Source organism: Hypomesus nipponensis, chromosome 9, assembly GCF_054491055.1.
Source record: "Hypomesus nipponensis isolate SF chromosome 9, ASM5449105v1, whole genome shotgun sequence".
In the NCBI taxonomy this organism is placed as follows: Eukaryota; Metazoa; Chordata; class Actinopteri; order Osmeriformes; family Osmeridae; genus Hypomesus; species Hypomesus nipponensis.
In genome coordinates, this window is record NC_140369.1 from 22,450,301 (window position 1) to 22,474,912 (window position 24,612).

Genomic DNA, 24,612 nt, shown 5'->3' on the forward strand with positions numbered 1-24,612 from the left:
AATCTTGACAGATACACCTGTGAAACAGGCACTTGAAGATGAAGCAAGGAAGAAGACCCTTAAAAAAAGAATAACCCTGCCACCTGGAAAGGTGCAAAAGAAGAAAGCAAAGCAAAGAAGCAAAAGGCCCAAGCCCAATGTTCAAGAGGATTCTGAAACCTCAGATGATGAGAATTTCTGCATTGTGTGCATGGAACCCTTTGCAAACTCGAGGCCAAAAGAAATGTGGGTTAAATGTGTGAGCTGTCAGTTCTGGGCCCACACAGCCTGCACTCCAGGGGCAGCCGTCTACATTTGCCACCATTGTGAAAGTGATTAAACCTGTGACAAATGCACATACAGGAATACAGTCCACACACGCACACAAACGCACACTCAAACAAACACACACAGAAATAGTTTTCAGTTAATGAATTGTGTTTTTGTCACTTAAAATTGTTCAGCTTATTCAAAACAATATGTTCTTTGTTTATAAATAAAGTTATTGTACAAATTGTATTGTGTGGATCTTATTTTATCAAATTACCTCTCCATGTTACATCCATCCCCAGCTAGTGTTACAACTCAACCCAGTTGTGGGGTAGGTTGTAACAACGGAACTCTTTGTATTTGACACTAACTCACCTAATCTATGATTGTGTAGTAGATGTCCAAGAGAGTTATATGTGTAGAAGACAGATATGGGTTGTATGTATCAAAGTTTGAGAGAGCTAGCACAAACAACCACTGAGTTACTGATGCTCAAACAAAAAGTGTTACAACCATCCCCGGTCTCCCCTATGGGACTAAAAAAACTTATAGTTTATAGTAATAGGTGCTTTCGACTTCATGCAGCGCCGGCGTCGCCTGCAGCCCGGCTGACTTAAAGCAGTCAATGGCTTTCTCAGCTTCAACGCAGTCAGCTGTCGGCCCTGCCGGTGCTGCATGAAGTCGAACACAACTAGTGTAATGGGGTCATTTAATTGTGAATTGCGTTACATTTCTGAATCACGAAATACATTTGAGCATCGCATTTGTGAATCATTCAAGGGTAATTCTTCAACTATGGTACTCTTTGAGCTAGACAGTTTCAGAAAATGAAAACATTTCTACAAACAGTTTTTTAGTATCAGTTAGTTTCTCAATCTGTCTACAAACCTTCCCTTAAGTTGGCTGCAATGATTTGTATTGAATAATATATATTTTTTGCCATTTTTATCTGAGAGCTGAATAAAAATGTCATTTCCATCACGTAACAAAACATGTGTTTTTAAGAGAAAATAATTAAATATCTTCTGTTATAAATATATTTGATTAAATAGCACACACATCTCTGTTCAAATTTGTTATTTATTTATTTTTCAAAAATGTACATTAAAATATTTTACGATGTTTACACTAAAAAACACCTAAAACTAGGTCACTGGAACATTTCATTTACTTATCATAGCTCAAAATCATGTATTTCTCAAAGGGTATACACGTATCTTACCCATAACTGCACAATTATCAACACCACTGAATATAGTTGGTTTGTTTGTATGTTTTTGATATGTTTTACTTTAAAATATGTGTTGTGGTGGAAATGACATGGTGTGGCGGAAGAGACAGTGTGTGGTGGAAATGACATAGATAGCAACTTCCAATTAAAAACACATTTTCTACTGCTCTGTGGTGAACCAGAGCAAATCAGTAACATCTCACCAATATTTTAAAATGAAAAACAATCCAAAAAATGACAAAATATGAATTTGTGTTAGAAATCTGCAAATTTCTTCACTGCTTTCTATATTCTGAACTAAAGCAAACTAGTACGAACTAGGGCAAACTAGTACGAACTAGAGCAAACCCTTTGTCATCATAACCTTAATATAACCAGTTGAATATAATGTAGATTAACAGATAAAATAGGCAATATATTTTCAAATCTAAAACATATATGCTATATGCCTATGCTGACGTCAAACGTAATCATTTGGAATAACAAGTTGAATCTGACTAAATAGACATTGTATTTGCTAAATACTGCATCTGTCAAACTTGCATATGGACCAGAGGTTCAGTTATGTTTCATGGTCAAGAACAGAGCAAATTTCCTTCCAAATGGTTGGCTCCACCATCACATGCCTCTTTGTTACTGGTTGAGGCTCTGGGACCAGCCTGATCACATCTTCTGGCTGGTACCAAATAACATCATCTCTCATAGGCCAGAAGAACCTGTTTTTGCCAATATTACTCATGGTTCTCACCAGTGCACAACCCTCAGGGTCCACATCCTGTATGATGCCAGGGTAAGGATCCCCATCATACCGTACCACACACCAACTTCCAAGCAGTCCCTCATGCAGGTCTATGATGGGTTGAGATGTGCAGGTAACTGTGCTTGAACTTGGTGATCCCAATGCAGTCTCCATGTTCTGTGCTTCCAGTATGTTTACTTTTTTGAGACCAAAACACTGGCAAGGATGGGGATCTGCACAAAAGCAGCTGAGAACTCGCCAAGAAATCTCCCCCGGTCTTGTAGAGATGATCTAAAAGAACAAAATGCATTTACACACTGTGGAGACATAAATTGAAAAATGTTAAACTCTCATTACAAAGGTGACATGTGTGATACCTGATGTATCTGCATGGTTCCTTTGATGGTCAGCAAGCCATCAGGAAGGAGACAATCCATCTCTTCAATTTCCCCATCAGTGATGTACATTAACTTGACAGTCGATGGCTGGTTAAGCAGTTGTTCAAACAACACTTTTCCAGTTGGAAGGTCAATGCCCTTGGCCACAAAGCGAGTCTGCCTGGCGCTTAACAGCCGCACCTATTCCATCAGCTGGGCCCTTCCCATGTCCGGCCTCCAGAAAATTCCAGGTCACCTTTTGGAATCCCAGCTCGTATGGTACTTTGCTCAGGAAAAAAAAGTTCTTTTTTGATCTATACTGAGTGGTTGGGCCATCACTTATGACATGCAGGGTGGTTGCAGCTGCGTTTAGTTGTTTGAGGTAGGTAAGCACTTTTTTGAGGTGAGCCCAGATTGCAGGTGGGTCATGGCGCATTGAGGAACTAATGGTGCAAACAGACACAACACCATTCGTAGTGTGAGCCACACCAGTATGTAGGCTTACCTGCTGGTGGGAATCGCCAAAATGGACAGCTTGAATTTCATTGTGAAATTTGCACATGTAATTTTCTGCGAAGTCAATTTGTAGTACAATACTGTCTTCGTCAATGTTTTCTTTTAGTGCTCTCAAAGACAGATATTGATGTTTTATGTTGTGAATGTGCTTTCCCATCTTTTTTTTCAGTTGGTCCGAAAAGTCATCCAGCAGAGTCTTCAAAGTCCCATGTACTTTTTCCTTCGTTGTGTGGTGAACTTTGATGATTTCTTTGGAGCCATCTTTTTTCTTTTTTTCTCTGTCTTCCACAGAGCTTCTCCATTCGAACCACCAGGTTTGCTCTCCAGCATCAAAGGCAGAGGTTTGGAGCTCATGGTCTTTGCAATCCAGACACTCCCTGTACATGCACTCTTTTGTCACATTTTTGCAGGCAATTGAAGACATGAGATCGGTAACTTTGGACGTTTTGATTACTTTGTGGAAGAACAGTTTGTTTGCCATGAACTCTATGTTTGAGTGTAGCTTACACAGACATGTGTCTCTGTCTTTGATTGTTGGTGCAACAATCCAAAAGGGTCTCTTTTTGCAAAACTCTGCATAGGAGAGTCTAACTTCGGGATTCTCGTGTCTAAACTTCAGGTGCAGTGTCTGCATAGAATCCACCAGGAAGCGCTTTTGCATTTTATTTTTCATCTTTGTAATTGTCTCTTTCTTTCCAGTAGTGGCCCTACTGTTATCGTCACGTTCTAAAAACATTGTTATCTTTTCCTTCATTTCTTGGCTGACTCTGTTTCTTTGTGTTTTGCGGGTGTATTTGAGTTTGTCAGCCCTTGTCATGTTTGTCCTGATTAGCTTTGTAGAGAATCCAAACTCCTTCTTGGCCATGGTGACCAGGCGGTATTTTTTTAAGATATTGCCAGCCACAACTTTGGAGATCAGTTGCCGAGCTTTACGATTCTCAACATTCAGATATTTTTTTCTTATTTCTGACATAATGGTATTATGGAATAGGAGTGTCTTCTTTAACTGCTTGCTTCCTTGCTGCATCTGTTGCTTTGTTTTCATTTTAGGTGATTCTAGTGTCCCCAGGTTCTTCCTAAGTCGAATACTTCTTTTTTTGTATTTTTCAACTTTTCTGAGGGCATCCGCAAGCTTTTCTTTAATGTCATTAAGATCTCTGTACACCTTTGCTCTTGCCTTCGCAACCTTTTTTCTCCCTCTTTTCCTCTGTGGAGTTCTCTGTGGTGTAGGCTCACACAGCTGAGGTGTTTCAGGGGTGTCTTCTGCATAAACATTCATGTTGTCTGGTGATTGTGGTGGTGTTGTATGTGCCATAAAACTATTCACTGCTGAGATCATTTTCAATTTCCTACGTCTGTTTTGTTGAGAAATTCGCCACTGTCTTCTCATTTTCCGTTGTTCTCTTTTTGGCATTTCTGTCACAGATTTAACAACACCTTGTTGCTTTTTCTTCAGGTATCTTTCTCTGTCCCTCTTGAGGGACTCTGCATATTTAAGTGGATCTGATTTTATTCTTTCTCTGTATGATCTTGACCTCTGTGCTGTGGTATTGCTGGCCATCTTAAAGAAAGAGCCAAGACATTATGTCAAACTTACTTATCTATTGTTCTCTTATTTACCAATAATATTGTAATAAATAATAAAATACTTCTTTACTATCTTAACTTAATTAATTGTTTTTTTTTTTTACATAAAAGTTTTAGTATTGTAGCCCAAATAATTGGCTGTTCAGCACGAACAATGTCATTTCCACCACAACCTGTCTTTACCACCATTATGAACACCGTGGTGGAAATGACTGTGGTGGAAATGACATTTCCCCCCTTTCCCTCCAAAATCTCATGCTATGTTAGCCTGCTAATATTAGTTTTAGAGTTAGCATTAAATATACACAAAATACACAATATTAAATTAAATGTATCCAGTTATTTTTACGTCCATGTTAAATATGAGCTGTTTGGAAATGACGACCAATAAACATACTCTCAGTTTTACTCATATTTACCTTGATTTTTCTTCTTTTCACTAACCCCTGTAGGGGTCACACTTTCATCCAGCCATGTATTCCACTGTGGAGTTTCTGTTGCCATGGGTACTATGTATACAAACCTAAAACAATGATCCTAGGATTCTATTTTGTACAGTGTGGTGGAAATGACAGTGAACCCAAGGGACACGGGTTCTACTTATGAAAAATATAGGAACATGTGAATAAATATCACAATATGTAATATGCATAATTGAAATAGATATTATTTTATTATTTGTACTTGAAATCTACATTATTTAATTATTTAATGTAGAATTAGGCGAGGTTGAAGATACAAAGTCTGGCTTAGGGACAGAGGGAAACCATTAAAAACCATGCATGAAAGGCCTCATATTATATAATAAAAACAAAGATTGAGCCATGATACATTTTTTAGAAGTTCCCCTTAGGGTAAAGTAAGTGTGACAAAAACAAAAAAGAATAAATGTTCTTTAGTTTTTATTATTTCATCCAGGGACAAGAAAAGTACCATAGTTAAAGAATCACCCTCAAGCAAATGAACCTCGCGCCTGAAAGGTAAAGGAAGTCGATCGTGTTATCCTTAGTTGTTGTTGATTTTGAACATTCTGATTGGTTTGCATGGCTTTATCCTTCACATTACACTGCCGCCAACAGGTTTGGCATAGTTATAATGGCGCTCGGGGGCGTATATGCGGGTTCAACAGAAACATTTTTGAAAACGTACTTGTGTGTGCGACGTTATCTTTGAAAACGGAGGGGCAGAAATATTCGTTTCTGTAAACACCCGGCTATGTGTAAACGTGGCCTTAGACTTTAGCGCCATCCATTGGAAAAATAAAGAGCACTCTTAACAATGACGTTACTATAGCAACATAATTCAAACTCCGGAACACAGCACAATCGCGTTCCAAAGCTTCTCCAAAGGGTATTTGAGTTAAGTCTTTTATTAGTGTTTCAGCAGAAGACACTGCCAGGGACAAATCATATTGAGGGTATGTAGAGATACTAAGCCAATTTCGATACACCTCCATTTTACATTGGTTTAACATTTAAATGAACTACGCAGGCGATGCTGTTACTTTTACTTGTTTGCAAGACTAGCATGATGCATAGCCTATCAAAGTAGTCCCTGGCATGTGGTGTGGACTACCTTTCTGTACCAATTAAACGGTTGTCGGTGCCGTTTCACAATTAATCAACATCAATAACATAACATTTTCCATACAATCAATCCTAACCTGTAATCTTCTGTCTCTAAAGATGTTATCACCAGCATTTTCAGCTCCATGTAAGTAAAATGTGTTCAGCATCTTGTACTAGCAATCCGGCCTACTATAATTTCTACATTTAGTTCGAGTTTTATATGTTCTGCTCCACAAGGATACCAGTTATTTAGTCAGGTTCTGATCTGATAGATATGAGAAATACAAACTAACAATAGTAACTTTGGTTTGCTTGTTGTTTACAGCCACGGATGCCAAAAAGCCAAGGGAGAACCCATTCAAGCTGCCAAAAGACAATGATATATTTGAGCTCCGGAACAGGGAGAAAGAGCGTAGAAAAATGGTGCTTGTGTTTGATTTACAAATCACAAATTCGATTTGACTTTGCATTTGCTAACGTTATAGTTCACTTAAGAATCTAGGTCACTGGATTTGGGGATGGTTAAAGGTGAGTCTATGATTTTTTTTTCCAAGGAGCTACAGAGGCAGCTGGGCCTGAAAGTTCATGAGAAGGTCACTTATGCTGGTCGGGTGAAAGTCAAGCAGGCAAACCTGAGGAGGATCCTGTGGGATGGACAGGAGGAATTGAAGGAGAAGACTAGAGCTGAGCTTCAGGGAAAAGAGAGCAGAGCCCATCCCCAGATCCTCACAGCCGTGAGGATGGCCATGATTAAAGGTGGAGATTTTTTTTATGATGCATGCACAGGAGAGACACACACAGTCCAAATAATATTGTTTGGTTGTTTGGAATAATGCTTGTGTGAATAATGCCTGACATCGCTGATGTAGCTGCCCACTGCTCCTGACTGCCTTGGAGAAATAACTGAAATGGGGGAAAAAAAAGAGGACAACTTCCTTGGGGGTCCTTTGCATGCGTGTGTGTTGTCAGCTGATTCCTGCAAGCATCTGTGTGTGCCATACTGCAAGATTTAACTGGTTTTAACATTTCTTAAAATGTTAAAAGATGATCATTCAGTAACAATCAGTTCTTTTTCCCTCCTAGACCGTAATATCGACAAAGAGAGCATCAGCGAGTTTATTATCAAGAAGCGAGAGATGTTTCTTCTGGAGGTAAGAAAGCAAAGCAAAACAAGACAAGACATATGGACAGGCTGTGTAGGATTTCTTGAGTACACAAACAAAGGCTAGTGTTAAAGATGTAGACAAAAAATACAAATCTTTTGAAGGACTGGAAAAGTGTTTTCTGTATTTGCTTCACCTCATTATGGTAAAAAAAAAGAGTAGCAGCCACAGGGGTGATGCATACAAACAGCAACAAAGTGCATTAAATTATCAAAATAAATCGTTAACAAACAAAACCAAATATTCCAGGGAGCCTTTCTCTACTGAGGACCGGGGACAACAGCAAATTGATTGCTCTCTGTCACATCAGGCTGGGGTTCCGCGGTCACTGTAAACACAGTAGACCATGTGTTACCACAAAAAGAAAATACAATTAAGTGGCCAGCATCTGGCTCTCACTTCCGGGCTCTGATCTCTAATTTCCTGTTTAGCACAGCTTTTATTGCTGATCGCACAATTAGCCAATGAGCCACAGCTGTGAGCGGCACCTCTGTCAGCCTTGCTGTGTTAGTGTGCTTTATAGATAACATTTACTTACTTATTTACTTACTGTTTCTCCATTGCTCATTGGGAAGCAGGAAACAGCAATACTGGCTCAAATTCATTTTAGCCAAATTAAACAGCAATAGAAAAACCGGAGAACCGGAACTCATCACTTTGCAGTGCTAAAATCCAGGGCTGTGTGTATATATACATATATTTATCATTAAACTTACCATTATTGAGTTTGTGAAAAATGTATGAATATAATGGTAATGGTGTGCCTGAAAAATCACACTATTAGAGATTAAATCCACCAGGGTAACATCCTTAACACATGTAACTGTATATAACAAAATGTTACAAGCATAGCACCATGATACATTTATTTCCTACATAGCCTATGTAAAAGAAAATGTCCATCTCCACTAGAACTGTGTTACAATCAGTTAAGGTACTGGATTTATAAGTATTATACAATCAGCTGATAAGAGAGAGTTCACATACACCTCGACAAGAAATATGACCAGTTACACACAGAATAGTTGTAGCAAAGTGTGTCTTGGGGTATGAAGGTCTGGGGACAAATTTGATAGTAAATAGAGGGAAAAAGGTGACATACAGCCAACAGATGTTTGTTAAACACTCAGGCGGATACTACATCTTAGAACAGACAGCCATAGTATTTTAGGAAAGCTTACCATATCAGTACTCATAAAAGCTAGATCTGAAAGGTCAAGTGTACGGGTTCTCTTGACCCAGGCACCCAGTGCCTATATGCTGCTCTGCCTATAAAAAGTATATATTTTTGGCCTGACAACTGGTTGCAACTGTCACTGAAACAGTTGGAATAATAGATGTTTTTATTCCATTAGATACACAATATTGATTACAGTAAGAACATATGAATGTGTTTTAAGAAAGGATACATGAACAAATAATAAGGCAATAGTTGATCTACTGTTTATAAATAGATTCTCCCACACCCATAGCTTCTTCACATCAACACTGACCAGTTACAATTGTTATTGCTCCTGCTTGCTCTGTGTCTTTATTGTGTTTGCTTCCCTCAGCATTTTCAAAGTGTTTCTCATGGCTCTAAACTCCTGTTGTCTCTGTCTCTATGAGTCTCTGATTCATCAAAACAATCACACTACTGTCAGCTTTTATAATAATCTTGAATACATCAGTAACAAACATAGTAGTAGACTTCATCAAAGTAGACTACTTGACTGATCTTTTTTCTCTTGCCATACTGACAGTACTGAATAGTAATTTCTGAATTAACAATGGGAAACTAGATAACGAAGGGACACCACAATAGTGAGGTTATCTTAGCTACCTACATCATAATCTGCTCTGATGTTTAGTCACATGACGACGCCTCTATATCACTGTCATCAAAGTTTCCACTCGGGCAGTGTCACTACCTCGCAGCTGTTTCCTCCATTGGGAACTAATGATAAAAATGCGGTGACGAGATGGACTTGGTGTGCAAACATATCTTACATAGTGTGCTTTTTTGTCCCCGCTGAAGCACTAATCACCCCCCGTAACAGGGAGACAGTTTAAAGTGGTCAGCCAAGACCTGGCTGTGAGGAGGCTTGGACCTCTGTCACTGGTGCTGGGGGGACTGGATAAGCTTCGTCTCTGGGGACGCTACAAGAGATATACATGTTTGACTATAATTTTGCCCCACAGTACACACACCACCCACTAGCCATTTTGTCTGTTGTTTTTACACCTCACTTGTTGCTTAAACTTGCGGGACAGCTGGATTTGCGATATCACAAACACTCGAGAATTAATCTTGCCAAGCTCTCAAGTTTTTAGTTTCTGTATAAACAGCAGTGGTTGGGACCAATCAGCATCCTATGAGGAACTACTGTCAGCTAACGGTGTGGTTGAAGTTATCCTAGAAAGATCCATTCACCTGCCAAGTATGTTTTACAAATGCCTGTCCCTTTCCAAACAGTTTCCAAGGAAAACTCCCAACCCAGATGGATATGTTACAGTTACAGTGAACCCCTTCTCCACCCGTGCAGGGTTTGGATCTCAGCACAAAGTAACACAGAAGACCCAGAGAGGTCAATGTAGGAAAATATACTTTATTGATCAAATTAACAGGTGTCTTCAGTTTTCCCCACAGGGCAGGCGTCACCAATCACCATACAATACTAAATAGACTGTTAAAAGGAACATACTACAGATTAAGAAGAGGCACTACAACTGTAGTGATCTCCTAGTGGAGAGAAAAAGCACAAAAAAAACAAACACACTGGTGTAGGGACCGCCACCGAGGGCGACAGGAAAAAGGGCACAACAAAGGTATTTTAGAGTTATCTAGTACAGCACATATTGCACAACATAAAATGTATTCCTTACTGAAGGGAGACAGCCTCTGCAAGCGGGGCTGCAGAGGCTGTCTCCTTTTCAGTAAGGAACGTATTGCTCCAGTCTACCATCGGCTTATTGATGAGCCTTCTTGGGTTGTCTTGTTGATAGTTTTGTTGCTCCTGTATATTGGATGAGTTACAAAGGAGAAAAAAAAAACACAAAACAAAAGGGAAAGGGAGACCGAAATGCCAGGTGTCAACTCCTCAAACCTCTCTCCCTCCTTCTTACTCTCCTTTTTCAGCAGTGTTCCCCTGCACCCATCCCACTCTGTGACAGATATTTGTGACAAACCATCTGGCGAGTCAGGTTACTTGTTGCTGGCCTTGACTCTTGCCTCTTCTTTTCTGTCTCTGTCATTTTTGCTTTTCTCCGTATCCATTCCTCTTGTCTACCTAATTCAATAATTTCCTCTCATCTCCTCACTTCTACTTTCCACATTCTCACTGCCTCTCAGTACTCTCTGGCAGTGAAGTACGGGGAGATTGCACAGCTGGAGAGGGTGGCGGCTGAGGAGGAGAGGAAGCTGATGCAAGCTGAGACGCTCCTTGAGAACGATGCTGTCATGTTTGACGAGTTCCTTAAAGAGAATGACAAGAACTCTGTGGAAGCCATCAAAATGTAAACTCAAATGGCAGAATGTCAACTGTAGATATTTCCAGAACACTTAATGTAATCAATTACAGCAATTTCCATAGATACAGAAACAACCTGAACATTATTCCATGACAAAGTAATCAACAGAAATGTAAAATAATATAATCAATTGATGATTCACTTTATGAATAAATTTTGGCATTCTAATAGAGCTGAGCAAGAGACTAAGGCCAAACTGGAGAGGATTGCTGAGATCAAGAGAATTACTACTAAAATGGTGGCCATTAAGAGGTAAGTAACATGAGTGGTAGCCATGATGACATGATGAGTATTTTCCTGAATATCTAAGTAGTTATCTAGTTTTGTGAATGTATGAGGATGTGTCCAAATACATATGTGTAATATGTGTCTGTATATGATGATCTTGCAGTGACATTTCCAAATTTGAAGACATTCTGAAGGAGTACACTCTTTATAAGGACTTCCTCTTTAAGCTCTCACCTCCAGAATGGCAAGAGACCCAGAGGACCAAGGCCAAGTCTACCAAGATCCAGTCCACCACCAAGAGCAAGGACAAGGAGAAGGAGAAAGAGAAGAAGACTGGCCGTAGTATGTCATTTAGCTCTGTCTTAAATTATTTTGTTTTGAGTTGGGATGTGTATGTTTCACTGTCTCCAGTGTGGTCTGCATGTTGTGTATTCCATAATAATCAAGCCCTCTCTACCTATCCATTTCCCTCTCTCTTAAATTGAATATGTCTCACACATACACTTCCAGACATTGTGAACAAGGGGTCGTTCACCAGCAGAGACCTTTCCCAGCTGAAAGACCCTAAGGCTTCCTCCAGACAGAACAGGAAGTCTACAAGTCCCAGTGACAAAGCGTGAGAACTTCTGTACTTTTATGAAGGGAACATATGTTTGAGTTACAATCAGAGGTGGCACCATGGGTCTGAAACTGGTGAGGAGAAAATTGTAAGTGAGCCAAAAACGCTTGCTAGCTAATTAGCTAGTTAACTAGTCTCTATGCCTGAACATAATCTATTACTGTCAGCTGCAACAAAAGGTCAATTAAAACTAGTGCTGTCAAACTATTAAAATATTTAATCACGATAATGTCATAGTTAGCTCGCGATTAATCGCAATTAATCACACATTTTAATCTATTCTAAATGTCCCTTGATTTCTTTTTGTCCCATAATTTTTTCTCATTTTAATGCTCTTATAAACATGGAAAAGTGGATCGGATTGGTGCCAATGTTTTTATTTATTTATTGAAAACAACATTGCAATTTGACGAGGGGGCGGAGAGTCGCATCAGCTGTGTGCTTGGCCATCAAGTGGTATTTCAAACTGGACGTGCTGCGATGATAGCTCAGTTCACAACGACAAAACACACAGATCACTTTGGTCTTATCAATGGAACCATTTGGCAACTTTTTAAAAGTCAACTTTCCATTCAGAATCTTATTGGCAGTTGTTTTGTTTCCGGTCTAGCTAGATCTGTGGTCTTGTAGTTTTTCTAACGTCAGTAGTTGTTGCAACAGCATGTGAAAAAAACTGACAAGTTTGTTAAGACCAAGAACGTTAATCTTGCGATAAAAAAATGTACGCTGTTAAAATGGGTTTGCGTTCACGCCGTTAATAAGGCGTTTAACTGACAGCACTAGTTAAAACGCAATACGGCTTTGTAGGCGTTGTAAAAACTAAAAACAAACATATTATTTGTAACTCTACTGTTGTACAGTTCGTTCGAGCCGCTGTGAACTCTTTGCCGACCAGAGGATAGCCCGTAAATAGAGAAGGGGGAGCCTGCAGCCCTGGAGCATTGATAGTTTTACGGCCATGCCCTGACGCTGTTCCTGATGCATCCTAAAGTGGGGGAGGCTGTACAGTTACGTATGGGCGTGGCAGAGATTCTATAGGCAACAAAACTATGCACGCTGTGTATGATAGACAAAAGCCAACACTCTGAAGCAATATGGTTTGTCGCTTAACCAATCAGACTATAATAATTATTCTGATGCAAATGTTCTGTACAGTTAAGCCTATGAAATGTGATATTTTTGGTGGGTCTTTATACCGGTGTGGCAGTTGCCCCTGGCCACACCCTTCCTGGTGGCCCTGATTACAATAGCTATTGAATTTTGTGTTAAGTTCTCTACTTGTCCATTTCAGCAGCACTGTGTCAGAACAAGACTCAGAGGGCTCTGCATACGAGGTCAGTTTTACATAACATTTTCAGTTTACATTTCTCTGCATGAGGGTCAGGGTTAGTAAGATTCCATGGAGTCAGATTTTATTCATTGGTGATTGGTGAATTTTTACTGACTCACTGTCAGACGAGGTAAACAACAAACCTAAAGTACAAATTTAAAGACAATATATTGTGAAATTTAAATTCATTCTCAATGAAAATATATTTCAGTAGCAACAATGACTTGAGAAATTGGTAGGCATGGTTTTGTTTGGTTAATATCAAATCCCTAAGTAAATGTGACATTTAATTAAAGACTAATAATCAGAAAACCAACCCACCAAAAAGATAGGATATAGGATATATAAGAAAATGATTTGATAACAGCCATACTCTCTTACTCTCTCTGTATATAACATTGGTTTTCCACACTGTGTTTTGTCACTCCCTACAGGCGCAGCCTGAGCTTTACTTCACAGACCCACAGCAACTCCTGGACCTGCTGACTGAGCTGGAGGAGCAGAACCTGTCTCTGATCCAGAATTCCCGCGAGACGGAGGAGGCCCTGGAGGATATTCGCTACACCATGGACTTGACCCAGAAGAAGATGTAAGACCAGGGGTCAAGGGTCTGGGTTGGGAGGTGGAATTATACGTGTCCTGGTAGGAATGAGTCCAGGGGCTTTTTTTTACATTTGCTCACCCCCAGTTAGCTTTTGACCTCCATCCCTTTTGATGTGAACAGAGCGTAGCCTACTGCGCAGATTTTTATGACGTAAAGCATTGGCAATACAGGTAATACAGCAATGGTTGATGGCCACTCAACTAAAAATTAAAAAATTAAAGTTAAATTACAAATGGCTTGAAAAGAATGAGTATTCTTGGTTAAGATTGGTGCCTGGAAATGTTTATGAAGCGAACCTCGTGTCAGAAGAATTTCAAACTGGGGACAATGGGGATCAGAGTGATGGAATCGCACATGCAGAGCAAAAAACACAGAGATTACGTTAAGGCACGCCAGCAGCCTGCAATTGCTAGTTTCTGCTCCACCATTTCCACCGCTAGCAACGATGTCAACGCTACAACGCTGGATGTTATGATAGGAGCTATATATATAGAGCTAGCAATGCCATCTGACCTCTGAGCAATTACACACATTTATTCAATGTTCTTAAACTCAACCGATTATTGTCATTTCACACTGTTCATTTTGAACAGACATCAGTTCATTTGGAAAGATTACTGTATATGTCCACTTTTGTATTTCCATTGTAAGTTTGATCTTAAATGTCATTTAGAAGTGGTATTAAAAGGTCGTAAAAATACTGTGGCCCACGGGTGCACACCACTAGCCTGACATTTTCATACTCATAATTCTAGTCAGAACATGAGTCTGATAACTCTCCGTTGGGCTGTGACTATGGGGTGTGTTTCAACCGAACTACTAAAACAAATGCCTCTTCCGTCAATTGGATAGACCTACAACCAATCAGAGCTACGTAATATGTTGTTTGTTGAAAACGAATTCAACCCAAGCGCTCTTTCGTGACGTTGTTGATTACGTTACTGTTGATCATCTGTCCATCATCGTATAAAGCCTGCCCAGGCAATTTCATTGGTCCGCCCAGATCTAGGGATGGGCGTGGTTAATCGAATATCCGGATATCCTAAAGTAAGTTAGTATTCGAATATTTTTTCGAATACTTATGAGCGTAGTTTAATAAAAAAAAATGTTTTAATGAAAAACCGTTGCGTCGTGTTGTGAATTCTAATAGTTGTGACGTTAAAAATGATGAAAACCATCAAAAAAGGTAGGCTACGCCTGCGTTCTGCTGCGAGTCTCCTTTCATTTCATTTGGCGCTACAAGAAGCATTGTGTCCTGGCTAAGCAGTAGGCTACCTCGCAGCCACCTCAGTTCATGCAGTTTTTTCTATGCCGGCCTGCTCGTAAATCGACTCCGTACTGGCCTCTCCCCTGAGCATGTTTACGTGCTCATTTTCCTGAATAAAATGCGTATGGCTAATTCAGTTGTGGCTTATTTATTTTCTTACCAGTAGCCATGTAGAGCTAGCGTAATCCGCTGTTTATGTTTGCATTGTGTGGTGGCGCACCGTATCCTATAGGATTTTGGTTCCAAGTTAATATCCAAGTTAATATGCAATATTAACCTGGCACATGGACACCCGAGGTCTCAGTTCGATGATCGACTTCGTAGTCGTGTCGTCGGACTTGAGGCCGCATGTCTTGGACACTCGGGTGAGGAGAGGGGCGGAGCTGTCAACTGATCACCACCTGGTGGTGAGTTGGCTCCGATGGTGGGGGAGGACGCCGGTCAGGCCTGGCAGGCCCAAACGTAATGTGAGGGTCTGCTGGGAACGGCTGGCGGAACCCTCTGTCAGAAGGAGCTTCAACTCCCACCTCCGGGAGAGCTTCGATCATGTCTCGGGGGGGGCCGGGGACATTGAGTCCGAATGAGCCATGTTCCGGGCCTCCATTGTTGAAGCGGCTGACCGGAGCTGTGGCCGCAAGGCGGTCGGTGCATGTCGCGGCGGTAACCCTCGGACCCGGTGGTGGACTCCCGAGGTGAGGGATGCCGTCAAGCTGAAGAAGGAGGCCTATCGGGCTTTATTGGCTGGTAGGACTCCTGAGGCAGCTGATGTGTACCGGCAGGCCAAGCGGAACGCGGCTCTGGCGGTCGCGGAGGCAAAAACCCGGGCATGGGAGGAGTTCGGCGAGGCCATGGAGACTGACTTCCGAACGGCTTCAAAAAGGTTCTGGACCACCATCCGGCGACTCAGGAGGGGGAAGCAGTGCTCTGTCAACACTGTATACGGTAGGGACGGTGCGCTGCTGACTTCGACGGGGGACGTCCTGGATCGGTGGAAGGAATACTTTGAAGACCTCCTTAATTCCACCAACACGCTTTCCGACGTGGAGGCAGAGTCTGGGGACATCGGGGGGGGCCCTTCTATCTCTGGGGCCGAGGTCGCCGAGGTGGTTGAAAAGCTCCGCGGTGGCAGGGCCCCTGGGGTGGACGAGGTCCGCCCGGAGTTCCTTAAGGCTCTGGATGTTGTAGGGCTGTCTTGGTTGACACGACTCTGCAACATCGCGTGGACATCGGGGACAGTGCCTCTGGACTGGCAGACCGGGGTGGTGGTTCCCCTCTTTAAAAAGGGGGACCGGAGGGTGTGCTCCAACTTTAGGGGGATCACACTCCTCAGCCTCCCTGGGAAGGTCTATTCAGGGGTCCTGGAGAGGAGGGTCCGCCGGATTGTCGAACCTCGGATTCAGGAGGAGCAATGTGGTTTTCGTCCTGGCCGTGGAACAGTGGACCAGCTCTATACCCTCCGCGGAGTCCTGGAGGGTGCGTGGGAGTTCGCCCAACCAGTCTACACATGTTTTGTGGATTTGGAAAAGGCGTTCGACCGTGTCCCTCGGGGGCTCATGTGGGGGGTGCTCCGAGAGTACGGGGTACCGGATTCCCTGATCGGGGCTGTCCGGTCCCTGTACGACCGGTGCCAGAGTTTGGTCCGCATTGCCGGTAGTAAGTCGAACTTGTTTCCGGTGAGGGTTGGACTCCGCCAGGGCTGCCCTATGTCACCGATTCTGTTCATTACCTATATGGACAGGATTTCTAGGCGCAGCCAGGGTGTTGAGGGGGTCCGGTTTGGTGACCTCAGGATCGGGTCGCTGCTTTTTGCAGATGATGTGGTCCTGTTGGCTTCATCGGGCCGTGACCTTCAGCTCTCACTGGAGCGGTTCGCAACCGAATGTGAAGCGGCTGGGATGCGAATCAGCACCTCCAAATCTGAGGCCATGGTTATCGACCGGAAAAGGGTGGAGTGCCATCTCCGGGTCGGGGAGGAGATCCTGAACCAAGTGGAGGAGTTCAAGTATCTCGGGGGCTTGTTCACGAGTGAGGGAAGAATGGAGCGCGAGGTCGACAGGCGGATCGGTGCGGCGTCCGCAGTGATGCGGGCTCTGCATCGGTCCGTCGTGGTGAAGAAGGAGCTGAGTCGAAAGGCGAAGCTCTCTATTTACCAGTCGATCTACGTTCCTACCCTCACCTATGGTCACGAACTATGGGTAGTGACCGAAAGAACGAGATCGCGAATACAAGCGGCCAAAATGAGCTTTCTCCGCAGGGTGTCCGGGCTCTCCCTTAGAGATAGGGTGAGAAGCTCGGTCATCCGGGAGGGGCTCAGAGTAGAACCGCTGCTCCTCCGCGTCGAGAGGAGCCAGCTGAGGTGGCTCGGGCATCTGATTAGGATGCCTCCTGGACGCCTCCCTGGTGAGGTGTTCCGGGCACGTCCCACTGGGAAGAGGCCCCGGGGAAGACCCAGGACACGCTGGAGGGACTATGTCACTCGGCTGGCCTGGGAACGCCTCGGGGTCCCCCAGGAAGAGGTGGTGGAAGTGGCCGGGGAGAGGGAAGCCTGGGCCTCCCTGCTTAGGTCGTTGCCCCCGCGACCCGATCCCCGGACAAGCGGCAGATGACGAGACCAGACGATATGCAATATTTCTCCATGTGTGTCTTTCGTTTTTATCGAGGATAGCCTTCCCAATGTGTTTAATTTAGTCCAATGTAGCCTACTTTTGATTTCACATAATAATAGGCTATCGCTTTTCCGCCAAATTAAGAGCCTACGTCTGAAGACGCAGCGTTTTTTCAAGTTCATTGTCTTTTCGTCATGTTAATAAATTGATCTTTCATTTGTTTTCTTTATTCAACCCTTATTTAATCTAATAGCTGAACAGTCCCAATTATTGCCAGAATGTGTGGTGGTTCATGTGTTTACTGTATGCTTTGCGTCACGGCAGGCTAATTAACGGAACCACATTAACAAAAATAGATTATCCTACTATTCGAATAGTGAAATCAGTTCAAATCTCCATCCCTACCCAGATCCTGGTTTTATATAGTTATATAGTCCCCAATACGAGCCCCTCCAGACCCAACTTCCCGTCCAAATTTGTTTGTGGGCGGGGCTAAGTTGGGCTGGAAGCCAGGCTAGCACACCACAGCAACATTAGCGAAGCAAGCAAAAGTTGGAAACACAACAACATCAACACAACAACATTAACAAAATCGAAACAAAAAAAAACGCTACATTTCAAAAAACAATTTACTACTTACAACACAACAGCATTGGTTCCCACCACCAACATCAGCCGAGGAGAACACACAAGCTTTAGCCGAGAACACAACAGCATTAGTTGAGAACACCGCAGCATTAGCCGACAACACCGCAGCATTAGCACAAAACACAACGACATTTGCAGAAATGCTGCATTTCAAGTTCATTTCAAGTTCACACCAAATCGTTCTCCAGACCACTAGGGTGGGTGGGGATGTCAGTTCCTGCGTTTTGGCCACAGCACAGGGAACTTATTTTTTAACAATCCAATAACCAGTCTTCTGTTGCCTGAATTACAACCTGACGTTGATCACGGACATGTCTCCCAGGCCGGCTCTACACAGCGATGGCTAGTTCAAAACCCAATCTTTCGGACACAACTTCAACGACTTTTAGAGTTAGGCCAACACCACACATTACATTGGAGCAGGGGCGTCGTTAGAGCCTTTTTACTGGGGCACGTGCCCCAGTATAAATCTGCTGTGCCCCAGTAAAATCTAATTTTGAGTTTTAACAATTTACTTTATTAGTCAGTGCATTAATTTCGGCACACAAGTCAGAATTGAGGTGGGCTAAGAAAACATTACAAAACTAAAGAACGTTTCTAAATGTGAGGCCTACCAATCATCATATTTTGACTAAAACATAAAAACAATATTACTTATGAAGCTCAAAAAAACAGTAGGCTATTTGCGCCCAAATGAATGCGAAAGAAATGTACGTGCTCGCATTAACTATTGATGTCCTTGCCAAAGCTGATATCAAACTTGTGTTCCTGAGCTGTTGTATAGTGGGTTAAGCAAGCAGAGTTTCTATAGCCTATAGTGCATTGTGCGCAGCAAGCTTGAAAGAAAAAAAAGGGATATGAATAGGGGCTGTGCCCCAATAGAGTTTCATGTCTAACAATGCCTCTACATTGGAGGCTGGAACACACAGCCCCTGCAAGCACAATGTAGGGTGGGTTACCGCAGTCTGAAGTCCACGTTGTTGATTAACCTCCTCCTCGCAGTCCTCAGTAGTTTCCCCTCATAGCTTCTGTTAATTGGCAAGTATAAAGGCAAAAAACACAAAACAAAAGGGAAGGGAGGTCGAAACAGGTCGCAAACTCCACAAAAAGGACGTGTTTAGACATCAATTTCTGTCATCATGTGTTGTGATTACGCAAAACTTCTGGTTTTGTTTCAACCTAAACTAAAGGCATAAGGATAAGGTCGCAACCTGATGGGGAAGCTTTTAAACCTATCACTGAACATTTTGAAGACTTCAGCTTTTGTATGCGTTTTTCGATTATACTTGAAATATGGTTGTTGGACGACTTTGATCAAATGTTAATAAGGAGATCGTTGCTCCACATGAGCCCTTTCCTCTTTTTGTTAAAGCTCTAATGGGTTGCAACTTGTTACGTGACATTCTATTATTGGTCCGTTTAGACGTCTTTGGTCTGTGTTGCGTTCACATATCCAAGCCAAGCTTGTTTGGTGCGCATCAGGGTTCGGATGACAACGTTCACACTTGTTCACGTGAACCGCACTAAGCAATCGCACCAGAATTTGAATTAAACCAAACTTGACAAGTGTGAACACAACCTTAAACATCCCAAAGTCAATTTCATCCTTCTTTTGTTCTTTCTCATTCTTTTCTCCCTTTCTTTTACAAATGTGTACAAGTTCCTCCCACACCTCCACCCAATCCATTTCCCTCAACCCACATTCCCTTCTTCTCCCCTTTTTTAACTTGATTTCTCTCTTCCTCAGGCTGCATGAGACAGAGCAGCTGACTCAGCAGATAGATATTATGAACCACACCATCCAGAGGGAGAGAGAAAGGGCAACCGAATTGGAGTTGAGGTCCCGTCTTTTCAACTATGGCAACTACAAGTCTGACGACCAGGTAAGATTCAAAGGATTCTTGGAGGAATCTACACTGCCAGCTTCAAAACATTCCATTTCTAATTAGCCTTCCATGTGTAATAAGAAATTGTTTAAATCCTGTTAACTCTTACTGTAACAACACATGAAGAATTCACATGAAATGTAGTATTTCTGTTTTTATAATTATATAATTTTAAAGACATTCTACATACAGTTTTTGCTTTGTCATAATTGTGTGGAAAGAAAATATGAATTCATTCTCTTTGAGAGTAAGGAGTAAGTATTACTTAAGGAGTAAGTATTAAATTATCTATAATTTATAGAGATAATTTAATTCCTGCACTAATGCTTAGGTAGGTGGTACGTGTCAAAGTAACATCCACATAAATGGCAGGACCCAAGGTTTCCCAGCAGAACATTGCCCAAAGCATCACTGCCTTCTCCAGCTTGCCTTCTTCCCATAGTGCATCCTAATGCCATATGTTCCCCAGGTAAATGGGAGTAGTAGTGGGAGTCAGATGGCTGAGCGGTGAGGGAACCGGGCTAGTAATCGGAAGGTTGCTAGATCGATTCCCGGCTATGCCAAATGACGTTGTGTCCTTAGGCAAGGCACTTCACCCTACTTGCCTCGGGGGGAATGTCCCTGTACCTACTGTAAGTCGCTCTGGATAAGAGCGTCTGCTAAATGACTAAATGTAAATGTAAATGACACACACGCAGCCGGCCATCCATGTGATGTAAAAGAAATGTGATTCATCAGACCAGGCCACCTTCTTTCATAGCTCTGTGTTCCAATTCTAATGCTCACATGCCCATTGTAGGCGCTTTCGGCAATGGACAGGAGTCTGGGCACCCTGACTGCTCTGCGGTTACGCAGCATCATACGCAACAGACTACGATGCACTGTGTACACCTTTCTATCAGAACAGCATGAACCTTTTCAGCAGTCTGTTGGATTAGACCACACGGGCCACATGCATCATTTAGTCTAGCCATGACCCTGTTGCCGGTTCACCGCTTTTCCTTCTTAGGACTACTTTTGGTACTGACCACTGCAGACCGGGAACACTCCACAGGAGCTGCAGTTTTGGAAATGCACTGACCCAGTCGTCTAGCATCACAATTTGGCACTTGTCAAAGTCTCTCAAATCCTTCCGCTTGCCCATTTTCCTGCTTCTAACACAGCAACTTTGAGGATAACATTTTCACTTTTATGCCTAATATATCCCTCAAACTGACAGGTGCCATGATAACAAGATAATCAGTGTTATTCACTTCACCTGTCAGTGGTAATGTTATAGCTGATTCATAATGTACCATTGTTGATGCTTTTATGTAGGCCTATATTGTTTATTTTCTTCAATTTGTTTTATGTTGCTCTATATTCAGGCCCACATTGAGATTTTATTGTTGAAGGAAACCACTTTTTATTTGAACTTTTGAAATGATTGAATCATTTATTGATGTTTCTCTCATGCCCCATCTCTTTACTCTGCAGGAGGGATTGCTGGACACCCTGGGCAGAAAGGTGGAAGAGGTGTACCGTAGCTGCGTGGGCGACAGCGAGGGCAACCTGAGCACGCTGCAGATGCTGACGGCCATTGAGGGCCGCCTGGGCGAACTGCTGGAGAATGCTGAGATGATCCCCAGAGACCGGCTGCTGCTGGCCGAGCGGGCCAAGGATAAGGAGAGGAGGCTCAGGTACTGGAGCCCTTTCTGCTTATTTGTCTGTAGTAGCTGGTTGAAGGACTCGAGCCCGGTTAAATTTTGCTATCTGGGATTTAAGGGTTTAGTACATTTCGGGGGAGTAGAGAGACAGATCTGGGACCTGTTTATTTCCATAGCAGGTAGTCAAAGGACTCAGGCCCTTTCACTATCTGGCACTGCACTCCAGTGGATCTCATCCTACCTGTCGGGAAGATCCTACCAGGTCTCCTGGGGAGGCAAACTGTCAGACCCTCGCCAGCTCTCCACTGGTGTCCCACAGGGCTCCGTCCTTGGAGCCCTCCTCTTCTCTCTGTACACCACCTCACTTGGACCAATCATCACCTCCCATGGCTTCTCCTACCACTGCTACGCTGACGACACACAGCTGTACCTGTCGTTCCCCCTGACCGATCCGGGGATCTCAGCTAGGATTGAGGCCTGCCTCGCAGACATCTCCGCCTGGATGACCGAGCACCACCTCCAGCTGAACCTCGTCAAAACAGAACTTCTCATCATCCCGAGCCAAACCCTCCATCTCCCACGACCTCTCAATCACCCTGGGATCTGCGACGGTGACCCCCTCATCCTCTGCCAGGAACCTTGGGGTTACCACGGATGACGAGCTCTCCCTCACGGCCCACATTGCTGCGGTCTCCCGGTCGTGTAGATTCACCCTCTACAACATCTGGAAGATCAGGAGATACCTGTCTGAGCACTCCACCCAGCTGCTTGTCCAAGCACTTGTCCTCTCCAAGTTGGACTACTGCAACTCGCTGCTCGCCGGTCTCCCAGCATGCGCAACCCGCCCTCTTCAGAGTATTCAGAACGCGGCGGCCCGCCTGGTCTACAATCTACCCAGACGCTCCCACGTTACCCCGCTCCTCAACTCCCTCCACTGGCTACCCATAACGGCCCGCATCAGATTCAAGACCCTGGTACTGACCTTCCGAGCAGTGAACGGGACTGCACCCGACTACATCAAGTCTCTCCTGCAGACTTAAACCCCCACCCGTCACTTACGGTCTTCTTCAGACAACCGCCTGGTGGTCCCACCGCTCATGACCGCCTGATCCCAACACAAGCTCTTCTCCTGCCTGGCCCCCCAGTGGTGGAATCAACTCCCCACATCCATCAGAGACACAGACTGTCTCTCCACCTTCAAGAGTAGGCTCAAGACGCACTTGTTCCGGGAGTACAATGGTACTTAGGAATGGTTTGCTGAACCCAACGCTAGTTTCCTCAAGGATCACTCTTGCTTAGACTGTTGCTCTTGTTTGTTAGTGGTAGCTTATTTAAACTGTTTTCTATTTTAGTTAATCCTATTTTTATTGCTTTCCTACAGGTACACTTGCACTTAGAGTTTCATGTTGTTTAATTGTAACTTGTTTAACTACATGCTCTTATGGTTTCCTCCCTTTAGCACTTATTTTTTGGTTGTTCACAATGTGTACTTCTTGTTTTGGCTACCCGCAATGCTTTGGGGTTATCTTGTTGTTATTATCAGTGACCTATGCACTTTGTAAAGCTCTCTCTTGGAAGTCGCTTTGGATAAAAGCGTCTGCTAAATGAATAAATGTAATGTAAATGTAATAGGGCTGAACAATTTAGAGAAAAAAGATAGTAGCAATTAATTTAACTAATATTGCAATTGCGATTTAATATGCGATTGTTATATGATTTATTATAAATAAATTTAGATTTACACTACTCATTTCCAGTCAGCAACATAACACACAAAGTTCAGAAAAATTAAGGAGCACATATCGCCTGTACCTCTTCGAAAATATTTTAAGCGCTTTTTTTTTACTATGCATTGTACATGGCTTTGTGGTGTGGCATTGCCCCGCGAGGTAGCGACACTGCGCAACATCTTTTTAAAAGGCAAAATTGGCAAAGTGTGTCAGGTTCTGTCAAGCCTGAGGCCATGTACAGGTCAAGGTGAAGTGTACCGTGCAAAGTTGATCCTTCGTCTGCAAACTGCGTTACTCTCGCGTGTCACATGACCAAAGTAAAATCGCAGCCTTTGCGATTACAAAATCGTGTTTTGTCACACTGCGATGCAACTAGTCGTTCAGCCCTAACCTGGAACTTGAGCGTCAGTGTATTTCTTGTGGTTGGTAAAGTGAGGGCAGTTAGATGGATAGACTGTGTAGTACAGTAAATGCTGAGTGAGGTTATTGTTCCAGTTTGGCATTGTTAACTAAATGGATCCATCTTTCCTTCCCTCTGGCTGTCCAGGTTGCGTGATGAGAAGGTTCGTGAGCAGAAGCAACACCAGGAGGAGAGGTTGAAGAGGGCTCTGGAGAGAGCCCAGGCCGACATAAAAAAGGCGGTGAGATAATACATCTTCCATTCTATCAGGCCATTTACTGTTACAAACTAGCCTACTTATAATTGTATCTTTTTATGTAAAACAATTAATGTATTATAAAAAAATAGAAATTGATTAACCAGCCTGAATTTTATAATCGGTCAAGTGATTTTGTGAAAACAATGTTGTTCTCTTTAAGACCGGAAAGAAACTGATGACTCGATCACAGCCTCCTGTCCACAAGCAAAAACAAAGACAAGAGAACCCGTTGACTGACAAGAAGATGGAGGAGCACCTATACTTCTTCACTTAAGGGCTCATACCCTATCACAACATAACCCTTTGCAGATATTGACCAGACTTATTTAACCCATTGTTATTCATTTCTGATGTATTTGGGTTATAAGGATTACAAATAAACTGACATCCCTGGCCACGGTGACATTGTATGATGTTTGGGAAATGTTTTGAAGTTGTACTTATATCAC

The 24,612-nt window shown here is 42.9% G+C and overlaps 2 protein-coding genes across 5 annotated transcripts; one reads left to right on the forward strand and one right to left on the reverse strand.

Moving 5' to 3' along the window:
* The first annotated feature begins 497 nt into the window (after nucleotides 1-497).
* Nucleotides 498-24,566, forward strand: cfap100 (cilia and flagella associated protein 100). Of its 4 annotated transcripts, none has more exons than XM_084705197.1 (16): nucleotides 566-580; nucleotides 6,075-6,116; nucleotides 6,385-6,412; nucleotides 6,593-6,690; nucleotides 6,822-7,023; nucleotides 7,351-7,418; nucleotides 10,762-10,925; nucleotides 11,112-11,192; nucleotides 11,332-11,510; nucleotides 11,679-11,784; nucleotides 13,079-13,121; nucleotides 13,552-13,706; nucleotides 19,990-20,125; nucleotides 21,605-21,807; nucleotides 24,052-24,145; nucleotides 24,324-24,566. In XM_084705197.1, the coding sequence occupies exons 3-16, from the start codon at nucleotides 6,385-6,387 to the stop codon at nucleotides 24,435-24,437; spliced, it is 1,671 nt and encodes a 556-aa protein (XP_084561323.1). In that variant the 5' UTR covers nucleotides 566-580; nucleotides 6,075-6,116; the 3' UTR covers nucleotides 24,438-24,566. The 4 variants fall into 4 exon arrangements, with proteins under 4 accessions (XP_084561325.1, XP_084561323.1, XP_084561324.1 ...); XM_084705198.1 differs by having other exon boundaries at nucleotides 13,082-13,121; XM_084705200.1 differs by lacking the exons at nucleotides 566-580; nucleotides 6,075-6,116 and adding exons at nucleotides 631-1,024; nucleotides 5,652-5,679.
* On the reverse strand, nucleotides 1,405-5,183 carry LOC146273493 (uncharacterized). Its single transcript, XM_084705815.1, has 3 exons — nucleotides 5,119-5,183; nucleotides 2,597-4,673; nucleotides 1,405-2,510 (listed from the first exon to the last, which is right to left on the reverse strand). The coding sequence occupies exon 2, from the start codon at nucleotides 4,671-4,673 to the stop codon at nucleotides 2,748-2,750; it is 1,926 nt and encodes a 641-aa protein (XP_084561941.1). The 5' UTR covers nucleotides 5,119-5,183; the 3' UTR covers nucleotides 1,405-2,510; nucleotides 2,597-2,747.
* Nucleotides 24,567-24,612: the final 46 nt, after the last annotated feature.